General features: G+C 43.9%; 1 protein-coding gene across 3 annotated transcripts in view; it reads left to right on the forward strand.

Annotated features, from left to right (window-relative positions):
- The window catches only part of PTPN22 (protein tyrosine phosphatase non-receptor type 22), a 181,579-nt gene that overhangs the window by 100,676 nt on the left and 64,781 nt on the right, over positions 1 to 16,122 (forward strand). For all 3 annotated transcript variants that reach the window (XM_044283477.1, XM_044283479.1, XM_044283478.1), the window contains exons 10-11: positions 7,798 to 7,875; positions 9,795 to 9,887. In XM_044283477.1, the coding sequence (XP_044139412.1) occupies positions 7,798 to 7,875; positions 9,795 to 9,887 (171 nt within the window). The remainder of the gene's footprint in view (positions 1 to 7,797; positions 7,876 to 9,794; positions 9,888 to 16,122) is intronic.

The raw sequence follows: 16,122 nt of genomic DNA on the forward strand, positions 1-16,122 counted from the left end.
TTAGTTATTAGACTCCTTTATCACAAAGGCTCATTATTATCTGTATAATGTAATGTTATTTTGGTATAATTATGTTCACAATTACGATTGTTCAATAAAGATCATGTTAAAAAATTTTAAAAATTCTATAGGATTTTGTATACTCATTCAGCGAAGTTTACTATTAATAATTATTTGAAGGTTGACTTTTTTTGTATTAAAAACACTTTTCTTTTATTGGTCGGATGAAATATGCTAATTTTTTTAGCTGTATGCCAAAATCATCAATATTAAAACAATAAAAGGCTTGAACTACTTCAGTTGGTGTGTAATGAATCTAAAATATATGAAAGTCTAATGTTTATCAGTACATTACAGAAAATAATGAACTTTATCACAATATGCTAATTTTTTTAGAAGGACCTGTATATTGAAGAGAATAGGGCCCAATACTGACCCCTGAGGTACTCCGCTAGTGACAGTGACCCAATCTGAGTGTGTACCGTTAATACCCACCCTCTGTTTTCTATCACTGAAACACTTACTTACAGACATACAGACATTTTCTCGCCTTTTATGCTATACAGTGTCAAATGCTTTGGAGAAGTCCAGATATACGACATCAATTGATTTGGCGCTGTCAAGTCTAGAACTTACCTCCTCATAGAAACTGATTATATTAGTTTGACATGACCGACCCATGCTGATTTGGCGTTATTTGCTTATTTTCATTAAGGTACTCCAAGATAGCATCTATTAGAAAACCTTCAAACTGTTTACCCACGACAGATGTTAAACTTACCGGCCTATAGTTTTTCAGGCTCTGCTTTTGGCCCCTTTTTGAATATTGGCACCACATTTGCCATGCGCCAATCCTGTGGAACATTCCCTGTCAGTATAGAGTCCTTAAATATCAGAAATAAGAGTCTGGCTATGACATTAATTCTCTTAGGATACGGGGGTGTATGCCATCTGGTCATGGCGATTTGTATATTTTAATCTTTGTAAAACACTGCTGTACTTCTTCCAGGGTCAGACAGGGCACTTTAATGAAGAATTAACTTTTACATTCTGCATTTCATCAGACAGTTTATTTTCTTCAGTGCATACAGCGGAGAAAAAAATATTTAATAGCTCTGATTTCTCCTCATCGCTCTCTGCAACTCCCCCCTCATTACTCTGTAGAGGGCCGACACCTTCAGATTTATACTTTTTACCATTTATATAACCTTTTATAGTTTTTCAGTGTTTCTTCGCTACACTCCCATTTTAGTGATTTAAATGCTTTCTTTTTGTCATTTATTGCTTTCTTTACAGTTCTATTTATCCGCATTGTTTTTTTCTTGTTCCTTAGGCCTCATGCACACGACCATTGTTTGGGTCCGCATCCGAGTCGCCGTTTTAGCGGCTCGGATGCGGACCCATTCACTTCAATGGGACCGCAAAAGATGCGGACAGCACTCCGTGTGCTGTCTGCATCCGTGGCTCCGTTCCGTGGCCCCGCTAAAAAAATATAACATGTACTATTCTTGTCCATGCTTTGTGGACAAGAATAAGCATTTATATTGCCGGCGCCCATTCTGTTCCGCAAATTGCAGAAGGCAACACGGGTGGCTTCTGTTTTTTTTTGCGGATCTGCGGTTTGCGGACCGCAAAAAACGGCATGGTCGTGTGCATGAAGCCTTAAAGGGAACCTGTCATCAACTTTATGCTGACCGTACTGAGGGCAGTATAAAGTAGTGATAGAAATGCTGATTTCAGAGGAGTGACACACATCAACTAAAAGTAAGTGGTTGCCGATAACCAGCATCATAGTCATTGCAGCCCAGGCCTTGAAAAGAGTCAAATCTACCTGAGAAGAGAAGAGTCATGGTTATTCCTAATCACCTGTTTCTCCTGCCCATCTGCTGATGACTGACAGGCTTATACCTAGTTTTCTCTTTAGGAGAGAACTGCCAATCATCAGCAGATGGGTGAGAGAGCAGGAGATGATGAATAACCAGGACTCTTCTCAGGTAGATTTGACTCTTTTCAAGACCTGGGCTGCAATGATTATGATGCTGGTTTTCGGCAACCACTTACGTTTAGCTAATGTGTTACACACCGCTGAAATCAGCATTTCTGTCACTACTTTATACTGCCCTCAGTACAGGTCAGCATAAAGTTGAAGACAGGTTCCCTTTAACCTTTTATTTCCATAAGGTATATACCACTCACAATTAGATTTTAGGATGCTTTTAAAAATATCCCATTGTGTGGCTGTGTTTTTTTTTTTTTTTAAGGACTTTGTCCCAGTTAGTTAGGCCTACGGCCTCTCTTAGGCTACTTTCACACCTGCGTTCGATCGGATCCGTTTTGAACGGATCCGCTCATATTAATGCAGACGGAGGCTCCGTTCAGAACGGATCCGTCTGCATTAGAACTTAGAAAAATTTTCTAAGTCTGAAAGTAGCCTGAGCGGATCCGTTCCGACTTTACATTGAAAGTCAATGGGGGACGGATCCGCTTGAAGATTGAGCCATATGGTGTCATCTTCAAGCGGATCCGTCCCCATTGACTTATATTGTAAGTCGGAACGGATCCGCTCGCCTCCGCACGGCCAGGCGGACACCCGAACGTTCAGGTGTCCGCTCACTGAGCGGAGCGGAGGCTGAGCGCTGGCAGGCGGATGCATTCTCAGTGGATCCGCCTCCACTGAGAATGCATTAGGGCCAGACGGCTGCGTTCAGGGCCGCTCGTGAACCCCTTCAAACGGAGCTCACTAGCGGACACCTGAACGCAAGTGTGAAAGGAGCCTTAGTTGGCTAAATTTTGCTTTTTTGAAGTTTGGTATTTTTGTTCCTCCCTGAAGAAACACTCTTTTGAATGATAATTGGAAGGTTATTACTTTATGGTCACTATTTCACAGGTGTCCCCCGACCTGCACATCTTTTGTTCCGTCAGGTCTATTGGTTAATACTAACTCCAGTATGGCCGTACCTCTAGTCGGGTCCTGAACCAGTTGGGAAAGGTAATTGTCTTTGGTTATTGCCAAGAACCCGTTTCCTTTATTAGATATACAAGTTTCAGTTTCCCAGTCTATATCTGGGTAGTTGAAGTCCCCCAAAATAATCACCTCATTATGATGTGCCGCCTCGTCTATCTCGTTTAGTAGCAGATTTTCTGTGGACTCTGGTATATTAGGTGGTTTATAATAAACTCCTATTAGTAATTTATTATTGTTTTTGCCTCCATGTATTTCTACCCACAGTGACTCCACATGTTCATGTCCCTCACATATATCTTGCCGGTGTGTAGGCTTTAGACAGGACTTTACATAAAGGCAGACCCCTCCCCCTCTCCGGTTTCGGCGATTATTTTTAAACAGACTGTAACCCTGTACATTAACCGCCCAGTCATAGCTATCATCCAGCCATGTCTTAGTTATTCCCACTATGTCATAGTCCTCCTCACACATCACTAATTCCAGTTCCCCAGTTTTATTAGTCAGGTTCTGGCATTAGAATACATACACTTAAGAGGTTTATGGATATTTTGTACACTACACTTTTCCTTCTGAGCTGTTCTAGTCCCTCCTTCCATTTCTCCCCCAGTCCCATTACCTTGCCCCCGGTCTCTATCTGCACTATCTTCCCATCCTATAACGTAATTACCCTCCCCCAGTCCCTAGTTCAAACACTCCTCCAGCCTTCTATCCATCTTCTCCCCCAACACAACTGCCCCTCCCATTGTTCCCCATTGAGGTGCAGCCCATTCTTACTATAGAGCCTGTAGCCAACAGACGTCAGCCCAGTTCTCCAGGAACCCAAACCCCTCCTTCCTACACCAGTTCTTGAGCCACTTGTTAACCTCCCTAATCTCCTGCTGCTTATCTTGTGTGGCTCATGGTACCAGTAATATTTTGGAAAATACTACCTTTTGAGGTCCTTGCCCTAAGCTTTTGACCTAAATCCCTAAAATCATTTTTAAGGAAGCTCCACCTACCTCTAACTTTGTCATTGGTTCCGATATGGACCATGACTGCTGCCCCTCCCAGTAATCTGTCAACCCGATCCGCGATGTGTCAAACTCGAGCGCCAGGAAGACAACACACTGTTCGACAATCTCTGTCTTTGTGACAGATTGCCCTATCTGTACCCCTAATAATGGAGTCTCCCACTACCAGCACCTGTCTGGCCTGCCCTGCTCTCCTGGTCCCCTGCTTACTGGAGCTGACATTCCCCTGAATGGTAGAGGAGTGTCTGGCTTCAGCAGTGCTCTCCCTGAACTAACATCCCCCTCATCTGCCAACCGTTCAAACTTGTTGGGGTGTGTCAGATCAGGGCTAGCCTCCCTGGCACTCTTCCCTCTACCCTGCTTTCTAACTGTTACCCGGCTAGCTACCTCACTTTCCTGAGCCTCCTCGCTACCACCCTCCCCCACATCTACCCCATAGAGTGCTTGCTCAGTGAGCAGCAAACTCTTTTCCAAATTGTCAATGCTTCTCAGTGAGGGATCGGTCATGTCAAACTAATTTAATCAGTTTCTATGAGGAGGTAAGTTCTAGACTTGACAGCGGCGAATCAATGGATGTCGTATATCTGGACTTCTCCAAAGCATTTGACACTGTACTGCATAAAAGGTTAATATATAAAATGAGAATGCTTGGACTGGGAAAAAATGTCTGTATGTGTGTAAGTAACTGGCTCAGTGATAGAAAACAGAGGGTGGTTATTAATGGTACACCCTCAGATTGGGTCACTGTCAATAGTGGAGTACCTCAGGGGTCAGTATTGGGCCCTATTCTCTTCAATATATTTATTAATGATCTTGTAGAAGGCTTGCACAGTAAAATATCAATTTTTGCAGATGACACTAAATTGTGTAAAGTAATTGACACAGAAGAGGACAGTATACTGCTACAGATGGATCTGGATAGATTGGAGGCATGGGCAGATAAGTGGCAGATGAGGTTTAACACTGACAAATGTAAGGTTATGCACATGGGAAGGAATAATGCAAGTCATCCGTACATACTAAAAGGTAAAACACTGGGTAACACTGACATGGAAAAGGACCTAGGAATTTTAGTGAACAGCAAACTAAGCTGTAAAAACCAGTGTCAGGCAGCTGCTGCCAAGGCCAATAAGATAATGGGTTGCATCAAAAGGGGCATAGATGCCCGTGATAAGAACATAGTCCTACCACTTTACAAATCATTAGTCAGACCACACATGGAGTACTGTGTACAGTTCTGGGCTCCTGTGAACAAGGCAGACATAGCAGAGCTGGAGAGGATACAGAGGAGGGCAACTAAAGTAATAACTGGAATGGTGGGACTACAGTACCCTGAAAGAATTTCAACATTAGGGTTAAAAGACGACTGAGGGGAGATCTAATTACTATGTATAAATATATCAGGGGTCAGTACAGAGATCTATTTATCCCCAGGACTGTGACTGTGACGAGGGGACATCCTCTGCGTCTGGAGGAAAGAAGGTTTGTACACAAACATAAAAGAAGATTCTTTACGGTAAGAGCAGTGAGACTATGGAACTCTCTGCCTGAGGAGGTGGTGATGGTCAGTTCACTAAAAGAGTTCAAGAGGGGCCTGGATGTATTTCTGGAGTGTAATAATATTACAGTCTATAGCTACTAGAGATGGATCGTTGATCCAGGGAGTTATTTTGATTGTCTGATTGGAGTCGGGAAGGAATTTTTTTCCCCTTAAGTGGGGAAAATTGGCTTCTATCTCACAGTTTTTTGTTTTTTTTGCCTTCCTCTGGATCAACTTGCAGGATAACAGGCCAAACTGGATGGACAAATGTATTTTTTCGACCTTATATACTATGTTACAATACCCTCAGAAGTTATGCCCCCATATTGCCCCTAGTAGAAATAAGGTCCCAATATAGTGTCCCCAGTGGTAACAAGGCCCATTTCTAAAGTACCACTTCAGAGCCCCCAATAGTAATAGAGCAGATCTATAAGGCACCCCATAGTGTCCCCATTAATTATAATGCCCCTAGTATTTATAATGCCCTCTGTAGAAACCCTAGTAGTTATAATGCCCCCTCTATAAGGCACCCCTTTAGATCCCCAGTAGTAATAAGGCTCCTTATAGTATCCCCAGCAATTATAATGTCCCCTATAGCGCCACCAATATTTATAATGGCCCGGTATTGGTCCCAATAGTTATAATAATCCCTGAAGTAGCCCCTGTAGTTATAATGCCTCCTGTAGTTTCACGAGTATCTATAATGTTCTTCCCGTAATGCCTCAGAGTTATAATGCCTCCCTACAGTACCCTTTTTGTCTATAATGCCCCCTGCTATTTTAATAACTTTGTCATGCCCCTTGCATTATAATTCTCCCGTAGTGCCAGCATGTATGGTAGTGCAGACATATAGAAAAAACTCACCTAAATACTGCTCCATACCGCCACCTGAGAAGCAGGCCTCTTCTGGCCTGCAGCCTGAGTTGCCACGTCCCGTCACAAGTGGTTGCAAAGACATCACTGCAACCTACTGCACCAGGTCTAAGGGGGCACAACGACATGATCATGGACGCCTTCTCCAGGACACAGGTTTCATGACCATGTCATTGTGCTGTCTGAGACCCAGCGCAGGTGGTCCAGATTATGTCATCAGGACTTTATGTACAATTCTACTGACTCATAACCTTCAGGCCTAGTGGTCTGTGGCCTATAAGACTGAATGATGTGGACAGGAGCCATAGTGTCACGATCAGTGTGGGGGAAAACTCCACACTAAACACAGGAGGGAAGGGGTACAGTAACTGGGCCTAGAAACTAGGGAAGGAACAGGTCACCTTGTAAACAACCCTAATCCGGGCCCTAACTACCTATCAATATGAATAGACCTTGAAGGTAGGGATATTCATATGCTGTATACCTAGGCCCGAATATATCTATATGGCCCTGGAATGAGGTTAGGACCAGAGACAACCCATTCCTCCCCAGATGGACGAATGGAAGTCTCTGCCTCAGGCCCAGATACAAACAACAGGGAATATAACAAACACAAAACAATAAGAACAGACAAGACTTATCTGAAAGTAGAAAACTAGCAACTCCAGAAGCACCACAGAGTACAACCAACCAGATAGTTAGAAGGCAGAAAGAAAATCTATAAACCGCACCAGCAAGAGTGGGAAGTGGCTACTTATGGGAAAGGTAGTTTACCAACAAGCAACACCTGAAGCAAGGGGTGTGGCATTCACCAAAACACAGACACAATAAGATCCACAGGGAACTTGTCAATTTAACCCATGAGTTGCCTGTCTCTCCAATCTCCTGGTACCTGCAACGGGAATGTCCCTGACACATAGGCTGTAAATTCCTGTCCCCTCAGAGGCAGGTCAGCCGCTGCCTTAAGTGAGACACTCATCTAGCCTCATGGCAGGTGCAGCCCTGAGTTTCAGTTGTGCAGTAAAATTGCTGACTGGCTTACAGGGAAATACTGAGAGTCTTACCTTTCTGTTATCAGAAGACTACTTCTTACAAATGGAATCATTATAAAAAGAAGATTATATTAAGAAACTGATATTCATTCATTTCCTTAAAATATTACAGAGGTTGTCCTGGGGGAGGGATTATAGATATATATTTTTTTAAATAAAGGCACAGGAAAGGATGAGTTAAAAATAAAAATAAGCATTACTCACTTCACTGATCACAACTTGACACACAGTAAATTGTGCTTTTTTGGACTTACAACTGTAGGATATTAGATATAAAGATTGCTGGCTGTTAAGCCACATTGACTTATGGCAGTTTTGTTTCTCTCTCTCTCTCTCTCTCTCTCTCTCTCTAATTAGATTATCCCAGTTAATTTTAGCATTTATTCCATTATCCAAGAAATGAGAACACAAAGATCTTCACTGGTCCAGACCAAGGTATGTATCATTAGCAAGAATATGTTGTTATATTCAATGGCATACCTGGACAACCCCTGTAAGTTTCCTTTAAAGGGGTTGTCTCATTAAAAATATTGTACAGTTATCAAACCAGCACCTGGATCTGAATACTTTAGTAATTGCATGTAATTATAAATTTAGCATAGTAACAGAGTTATTCAATAAAAATGTATCTGTATAGCGCCACCTGCTGTTTTTTTTTTTTCTTATTTCTTTGTCCTGCTCACTGAGAAGGCCGTACATGCTCAGTTTCATGCTTCAACTGCCTCCTGAGCTGTAATAGGGAGAAAGCTCCAGCAGAAGACACGCCCCCTTAGCTGCAGCAAAAAAAGGCACTTTCCTTGAGCTGTTCGCTTGATATAAATGTAGCAGACAAATGAATGGGGAGATCTCTGGGTCCATGTGAGGTGCAGGGCTGGTTCTAGCTTTGTTAGAAAGAGAGTGTCATATACTATATGATCTTCATTGTTTACACTACTCATGGAATAACCCCTTTAAGTCAACCACTTTTACATAATTAGATGAATCAACATGTCAATTAATTTCAGGAGGGCTAAAAGGAATGACTGGTAGACATCTTTGGTGACACTTGTACTAGGGGAAAAAAAACAATAGGATTTCCAGTGAGAATAAAACATGCATCTGGCAGATACCTTGATTCTTGGCAAGATCTGAGGGGAATTGAATGCGTATGTATGTTTGCAGGCATGTTTAGATTCCAAATAAAATTTTCTTTATCCTACATTTACAGGACACTTATAAAGGGGTTGTCCACTTTTTACTATTGATCACCTATCCTCAGGATAGGTCTCAATATCAGATCAGATGTTTGAAGAGAAGGCAGCGCTGGTATGCTCTATTTACCTGCCGGCCACAGCAATTGCAGTGGTGAGCAGGTGTAATTACAAGTATGGTGTCCCTATTCACTTCTATGGATGGCTCCGTCTGTTTAAGTGAATACTACAGATTCGTCCCATGGAAGTAATTGGGAACGCCATACTTGTAATTACACCTGCTCACCACCACAATTGCTGTGGCGAGCAGGTAAACAGAGCACAGTGGGGGTGCTGGGAGTTGGACCACTGCCGATCTGATATTGATGACCTATCTTGGAGATACAATCCAATAAAGAACTACCAGACCGCATACTAAATAAATTCACTTTATTAATAAATAGAATAACATAGAATGATGCATACAAAGGAAAAAGAGCCGGGAAAGGCGGCATCCACAGGAGGAAGACACAGGGGAAATGGGTGTAAATTACAATGCCCACATATAATGCCCATGTATAAACAGTTTAAAGTGCAAAGAATACACCACAATTACGGCAGAAAAAAACATTACCAATACTGTGCTTCCTCCGAAATGGCACTGGCCCTGATGCGCGTTTTGGCGCAAAGGTTCGCCAAAACACGCATCAGGGCTGGCGCCATCCCGGAGGAAGCACAGTATGGGTAATGTTTTTTTCTGCCGTAATTGTGATGTATTCTTTGCAATTTCACTTTCAACTGTTTATACTGTACATGGGCATTATATGTGGGCATTGTAATTTACACCCATTTCCCCTGTGTCTTCCTCCTGTGGATGCCGCCTTTCCCGACACTATTTTCTTTGTATACATCATTCTATGTTATTCTATTCATTAATAAGTGAATTTATTTAGTATGCGGTCTGGTTGTTCTTTAGTGGATTGCGTTTAACATTTTACCATAGGCATACCTTGAGCATTGGTGCTCATTATATATGTAGCTTTGTTGTTTTACATTATTGGGAGCTATCTTGGAGATAGTAAAAAGCAGACAATCTCTTTAATTGTAGTACTAGTAATAAGAATATTATACAATATAATAACAATAACAATATTCTGACTGTATATGGTTTATAATATTTTCCAGGAACAGTATGAACTTGTCTATAATGCAGTGATCTATCTATTCAAGAAAGAACTTAAAAAGATAAATGGGTTATCAGGCTCTGAGGAGGATATGGTAAGGCTACATTCACAGGACAGACTCACTGTCAGTTTTTCATGGCCATTCTGCATCCATATGTACATCCATGTTCTGTCTGTTTTTAATGGTTGTTTTGCATCAGTTTTAAATGGCCATTAAAAATTGATGATTTTCATAGTTTTTTTTTAGAATCCCAACCCTTGCAGTGCCTTCAGTACACTTCCACAGTGCCCCCAGTATCTATAATGGCCTCCTGTGGTGCCTTCAGTTTCTATAATGCCCCCCATAGTAGCCCTAATATAGATATAAGGCCCCCACAGTGCCAACCTGTATATAAAATCCCCCCAATAGTGCAGAAGTGACAGGCATAACGCAGTGCACTACATAAGTTGTACAGTATATTAAAGCAATCAAAAATCCTTAAGTACAGAAAAACTACAACTTGTTCTTCAAACAACAAACCCTCATATAGCTTCACTGCTAGAAAAATAAAAATGGTATGACTTGAAACGCTTGTGTGTCTATTGTGCAAATGTAGTTGAAAAAACGCTATATAAATTTGGCATCCTGTAATTGTATTGATCTAGAGAATACATTTATCATGATATTTCTACTACACCATAAAAAAATAAAATAAAAAAAATGGATGTTCGGGTTCGACGAGTTTAGCCAAACTTCACAAAAAAGTTCGAGTTCGGGACCCAAACTTGACCCCGAACCCCCATTGAAGACTTTGGAGCACTAAAATGGCTCTAAAAAAGTCATGGAAAGGGCTAGAGGGCAGCAAAATGTGGGTAAGGCCTCATGCACATGACCGTTGTTGTTCTCCATTCCGCAAAATGGGGTTCCGTTGTTCCGTCATCCGTTTACGTTTTTGTTTCCGTGTGTCTTCCTTTATTTTTGGAGGATCACCAGACATGAAGGAAAGTAAAAAGTCAAGTTTGCCATGCAAGACGCGCGGACGCGGATGACAATCTTGTGTGCCTCTGCGTTTTTTTTCACGGTCCAATTGACTTGAATTGGTCCGCGAACCGTTTTCTATGAAAAAAAATAGGACAGGTTATATTTTTTTGACGGACTGGAACCACGGATCACGGACACGGATGACAAACGTTGCATAAGCATTGCATGAGTTGCATGAGTTTTCAACGGACCCATTGAAAGTCACGGGGGTCTGCAGAAAATCACGAAAAACGGAACAACGGACACGGAATGAAACAACGGTCGTATGCATGAGGCCAAAGAGCATGGCAAGTGCTCTGCAAACAAATGTGGATATGGAAATGACTTAAAATGACATAAAATACGTAAAAATAAAAAATAATAATCTTGATTTTGGAGGACGAGTTCCATATGGAGTAGGAGGTTGAAAAGGCGGTGTAGGTGGAAGCGGCGGTAGAGGAGGAGGAGGTAACCTACACTGCTTTTTGGTTTTATTTTTTATTTATTTAATTTTTTAGTTAAAATTAGGGTACACCCCAAAACATTGGGAAATATAATCTGTGATAACCCCCTCCAGTCGTCGTGCTAAACAAACGTTCAGACAATACACTGGCTGCTGGGCAGACCAGCACCTCCAAGGCTTAAAGGGCAAGCTCAGGCCATGTGCCCAATTTGTAGACCCAGAAGTTGAAGGGGGCAGACCCATCAGTCAGTATGTGTAGGCGTGTGCACACATACTGCTCCACCATGTCGCACATCTCCGTGATGTCTACGATCCAATTGGATATCTGCTCTAGCAACTTTCGATGTTCTTTTCTGCGGCTACCATGTTGATTACAGTTAACGGCGAATCAGGGTTCCACGCCGGAGAGGAAGCGTGAGAAAGAGATACCACATTCAAGGGAGGTCAATGGCTCCAATATGATCGAGTGGAAATGTGGGACAAGTTGTTAAAGTTGAAGCATCGAATAAAAGGAGGGGGCGCATAATTTTTGAAATTTAATTCTATGTCACCTATGCAGAGCATGGTTTTTTCATCGCCAAAAATGTGTTAATGTCACCTACCAATGGAACAGACGATTTTGGAAAAGTTCGGTCCCTGTCAACTATGCAGAGCAGGGGTTTATTCACAGCAAAACTGGGTTCATGTCACCCACCAATTGAACAGATGATTTTACAAATATTAGGTCCCTATCACCTATGCAAAGCAGGGGTTTGTATACGGCAAAATTGGTAAAATGTCACCTGACAATGTAACAGACGATTTTTTGAAATTTATGTCCCTGTCATCTATGCAGAGCAGGGGTTTATTCACGACAAAAATGGTAAAAATGTCACCCAAGAATGTAACAGACGAATTAGTGAAATGTATTTCCTTGTCCACTAGGTAGAGCAGGGTAATATCACAGTCAAAAATTGGTGAATTTCACCCAACAATGTAACAGACAAATTAGTGAAATTTATTAACCTGTCCACTAGGTAGAGAAGGGGTATATCACAGCCAAAAATTGGTGAATTTCACCCAACAATGTAACAGAAAAATTTGTGAAATTTATTAACCTGTCCACTAGGTAGAGCAGGGGTATATCAAAGCCAAAAATTTGGGATATGTAACCCAACAATGTATCAGACAAATGAGTGAAATGACTTAAAATAAAATAAAAATACGTAAAAATTAACAAAAAATAATCTTGATGTATGAGGTGGAGGTCCATATGGAGTAGGAGGTTGAGGAGGCGGTGGATGTAGCGGTGTAGGTGGAAGCAGCGGTGGAGAAGGACGAGGTAGCCAACAATGGTTTTTAGTTTTAATTTATTTATTTATTTTTAAATAAGGGTACACCCCAAAAGAGTGGGAAATATCCAAAATACAACAATGAGCAATAGCGCTGTAGTATAACAATGGCTGGGTAAGGCCGGTATACATGTCTATTCTGCACACGAGACGAACAAGTCCTGTGGGATCCATGGCTGGTTGATTTTAATGAACGTGAGCTTGTAGACATTGGCTGTGGACAGGCAGCTGTGCTTGTCTGTGATAACGCCCCCTGCCATGCTAAACACACATTCAGACAATACACTGGCTGCAGGGCAGGCCAGCACCTCCAAGGCGTAAAGGGCAAGCTCAGGCCATGTGCCCAATTTGGAGACCCAGACGTTGAAGACGGCAGACCCATCATTCAGTACGTGTAGGCGCGTGCACACATACTGTTCCACCATGTTGCTGAAATGCTGCCTCCTGCTAAGACGTTCCATATCAGCTGGTTGTTGTGGCGTGCTGACAAAGCTTTTCCACATTTCGGCCATGCTAACCCTGCCTTTTGAGGTGCTGGTGGTGCCCCAGCTGTGTTGGCGACCTCTTCCTCCTCCTCTGCTTTCGCCTTGTGCTTCCACTGTTCCCCCTGCTGTCAGGTGGGAATTCCACTGCCAGCGCGTCTACCAGCGTGCGCTTGTACTTGCGTATCTTACGATCACACTCCTGTGACGAAATTAAGGACGGTACGTTGTCCTTGTAACGGGGATCCAGCAGCGTGGCCACCCAGTAATCGGCACAAGTTAGAATGTGGACAACTCGGCGGTCGTTGCGGAGACACTGCAGCATGTAATTGCTCATGTGTGCCAGGATGCCCAGAGACAACAAAAAGCTGTTCTCTGGATTCCCCCAGCCACGCACCAGTGATGGCCGTGAACTGGTTTGGGTGCCACCCTGCTATGAACATGGTTCCTCCTCCTCCATCTCCTCATCCTCCACCTCGTCATCCTCCAGAACTGTGCCCTGGCTGGACAATTGTGTACCTGCCGTTTGTGGGTGCAGGAACCCACCCTCGGAGCCACTTGTGAATGACTGGCCTAAAACCCTATGAAATGATCCCTCTTCCTCCTCCTCCTCCATCATCGCCCGAAGCGTTTTTTCAAGGAGGCATAGAAGTGGGATAGTAACGCTGAGAACGGCGTCATCGACACTGGCCATGTTGGTGGAGTACTCGAAACAGCGCAACAAGGCACACAGGTCTCGCATGGAGACCCACTCATTGGTGGTGAAGTGGTGCTGTTCCGCAGAGCGACTCACCCGTGTGTGCTGCAGCTGAAACTCCACTATCGCCTGCTGCTGCTCGCACAGTCTGGCCAGCATGTGCAAGGTGGAGTTCCACCTTGTGGGCACTTTGCATATGAGGCGATGAGCGGGAAGGCCGAAGTTACGCTGCAGCGCTGACAGGCGAGCAGCAGCAGGGTGAGAATGCCGAAAGCGCGCACAGACGGCCAGCACTTTCTGCAGCAGCTCTGACATATCGGGGTAATTTTTAAGGAACCTCTGCACCACCAAATTCAGCACATGCGCCAGGCAAGGGATGTGCATCAAACCGGCTAGTCCCAGAGCTGCTACGAGATTTCGCCCATTAAGGCACACCACCAGGCCGGGCTTAAGGCTCACTGGCACCAACCACTCATCAGTCTGTTGTTCCATGCCCGTCCAAAGCTCCTGCGCGGTGTGGGGTTTGTACCCCAAACAGATAAGTTTTAAAACTGCCTGCTGTCGTTTACCCCTGGCTGTGCTGAAGTTGGTGGTGAAGCTGTTACTCTGACCGGATGAGGAGGCGGTAGAGGATGAGGAAGCGGAGTAGGAGGAGAAAGCAACAGGAGGCAAACTGAAGCGCCCTGCAATGGTGGTGGAAGGACATGAGCCAAACTGCTATCCGCCTCAGGTCCAGCCGCCATTGCATTTACCCAGTGTGCTGTTATGGAGATATAATGTCCATGACCGTGCTTACTGGTCCACGTATCCGTAGTTAGGTGGACCTTGCACAGATGGCGTTGCGCAGTGCACACCTGGTTTTGTCCCCCACTTGGTTGTGCAAGGAAGGGATGGCTCGCCTGGAAAAGTAGTGGCGGCTGGGCACGATGTACTGTGGGACAGCCAACGCTATAAGGCTTTTAAAACTCTCCGTCTCCACCAGACAGAATGACAGCATTTCAAAGGCCAGTAATTTTAAAAGGCTGACATTCAGGGCCAGGGATCGCAGGTGGGTAGGGGGGGTACTTCCTCTTCCGCTTCAGTGTTTGGGAGATAGAGAGCTGAACGCTTCCATGGGACATTGTGGAGATGCTAGGTGACCCAGGTGGTGGTGTTGCTGGCAGATCCTCTGTTTGCATGGTGGCACGGAGCATTATCAATCATGTTAATGCTACGTGCTTCTGCTGTCTGCATCGGGTCTTGGCTGTCATTCACGCAGCGGATGTCACACTCGGCATCTGCTCGGGTGAAACAGCCCTTAGAGCTGGCTTTGGTGTGCTCGGTCCCTTAGTGTAGTGGGCAGTAGCAGGCGTACTGTCTAGGGGATGGCCGCTCCGCTTTTGCAATCTGCTCCCTCTTCTGCTGTGCTGGTGGCTCTGTGCGACCACCGCCTCTTCCTCCGAACTACACAGGTCACTCACATGACCTTGATTCCATGTGGGGACGAGGACCTCATCGTCCTTCACATCATCTTCCACCCAGTCTTTATCCCTGCCCTCCTTGTCGGTCTGCACACTGCAGAAATACACAGCAGTTAGCACCTGTGTTTCGTCATCGTCTGAAACATGCTGCGGTGGTCCTCCCCTGTACTCATCTTGAAATATGGTTGGGCATCTCTTCCACTTCTGGGGCAGGGCTATGTGGATGGCCCGGGGAAACCCTGCTAGCAGAGTCATCAAAAAGCAGAAGAGACTGCTGCATGACTTGGGGCTCAGACTGCTTGGCTGATTTGGATGGGGGTGAGGTGAAAGACTGATTGACATCGGCTGCAGGTGCCAACTCTGATCTTTCAGCAGGTGACTGGGTGGGAGACATGTGAAGGAACTAGAGGCACTGTCAGCAACCAAATCTACTATCGCCTGTACTTGTTCTGGCCTCACCATTCATAGAGTCGCATTAGGCCTGACCAAATAACGCGGTTCTGTCGCCTCCTCGCACCTGACAAAGGTGTTTCACTTGTGCGTGTAACTGGTACAGATAGACCACGTCCTCTCCCTGCAAAAGCTTGTATTTCACACTGACAAATGCAGCAAATGCCCCAGATGTAGGGTATTGACCAAAATTAGTGCTTTTTTAAACCCAGAATATTATTGCAGTATTTCAAGCTTGTATTTCACACTGACAGATGCAGCAAAGGCCGCAAATGTAGTATTTTGGCCAAAATGGGTGTTTTTTTAATATCAGAATATTATTGCAGTATTTCAAGATTGTATTTCACACTGACAAATGTAGCAAAGGCCCTAGATGTAGGGTATTTCCCAAAATTGGTGCTTTTTTAAACCTAGAATATTATTGCAGTTTTTTAAGCTTGTATTTC

The sequence above is a fragment of the Bufo gargarizans genome, chromosome 3 (genome assembly GCF_014858855.1).
Source record: "Bufo gargarizans isolate SCDJY-AF-19 chromosome 3, ASM1485885v1, whole genome shotgun sequence".
NCBI classification, from domain to species: domain Eukaryota; kingdom Metazoa; phylum Chordata; class Amphibia; order Anura; family Bufonidae; genus Bufo; species Bufo gargarizans.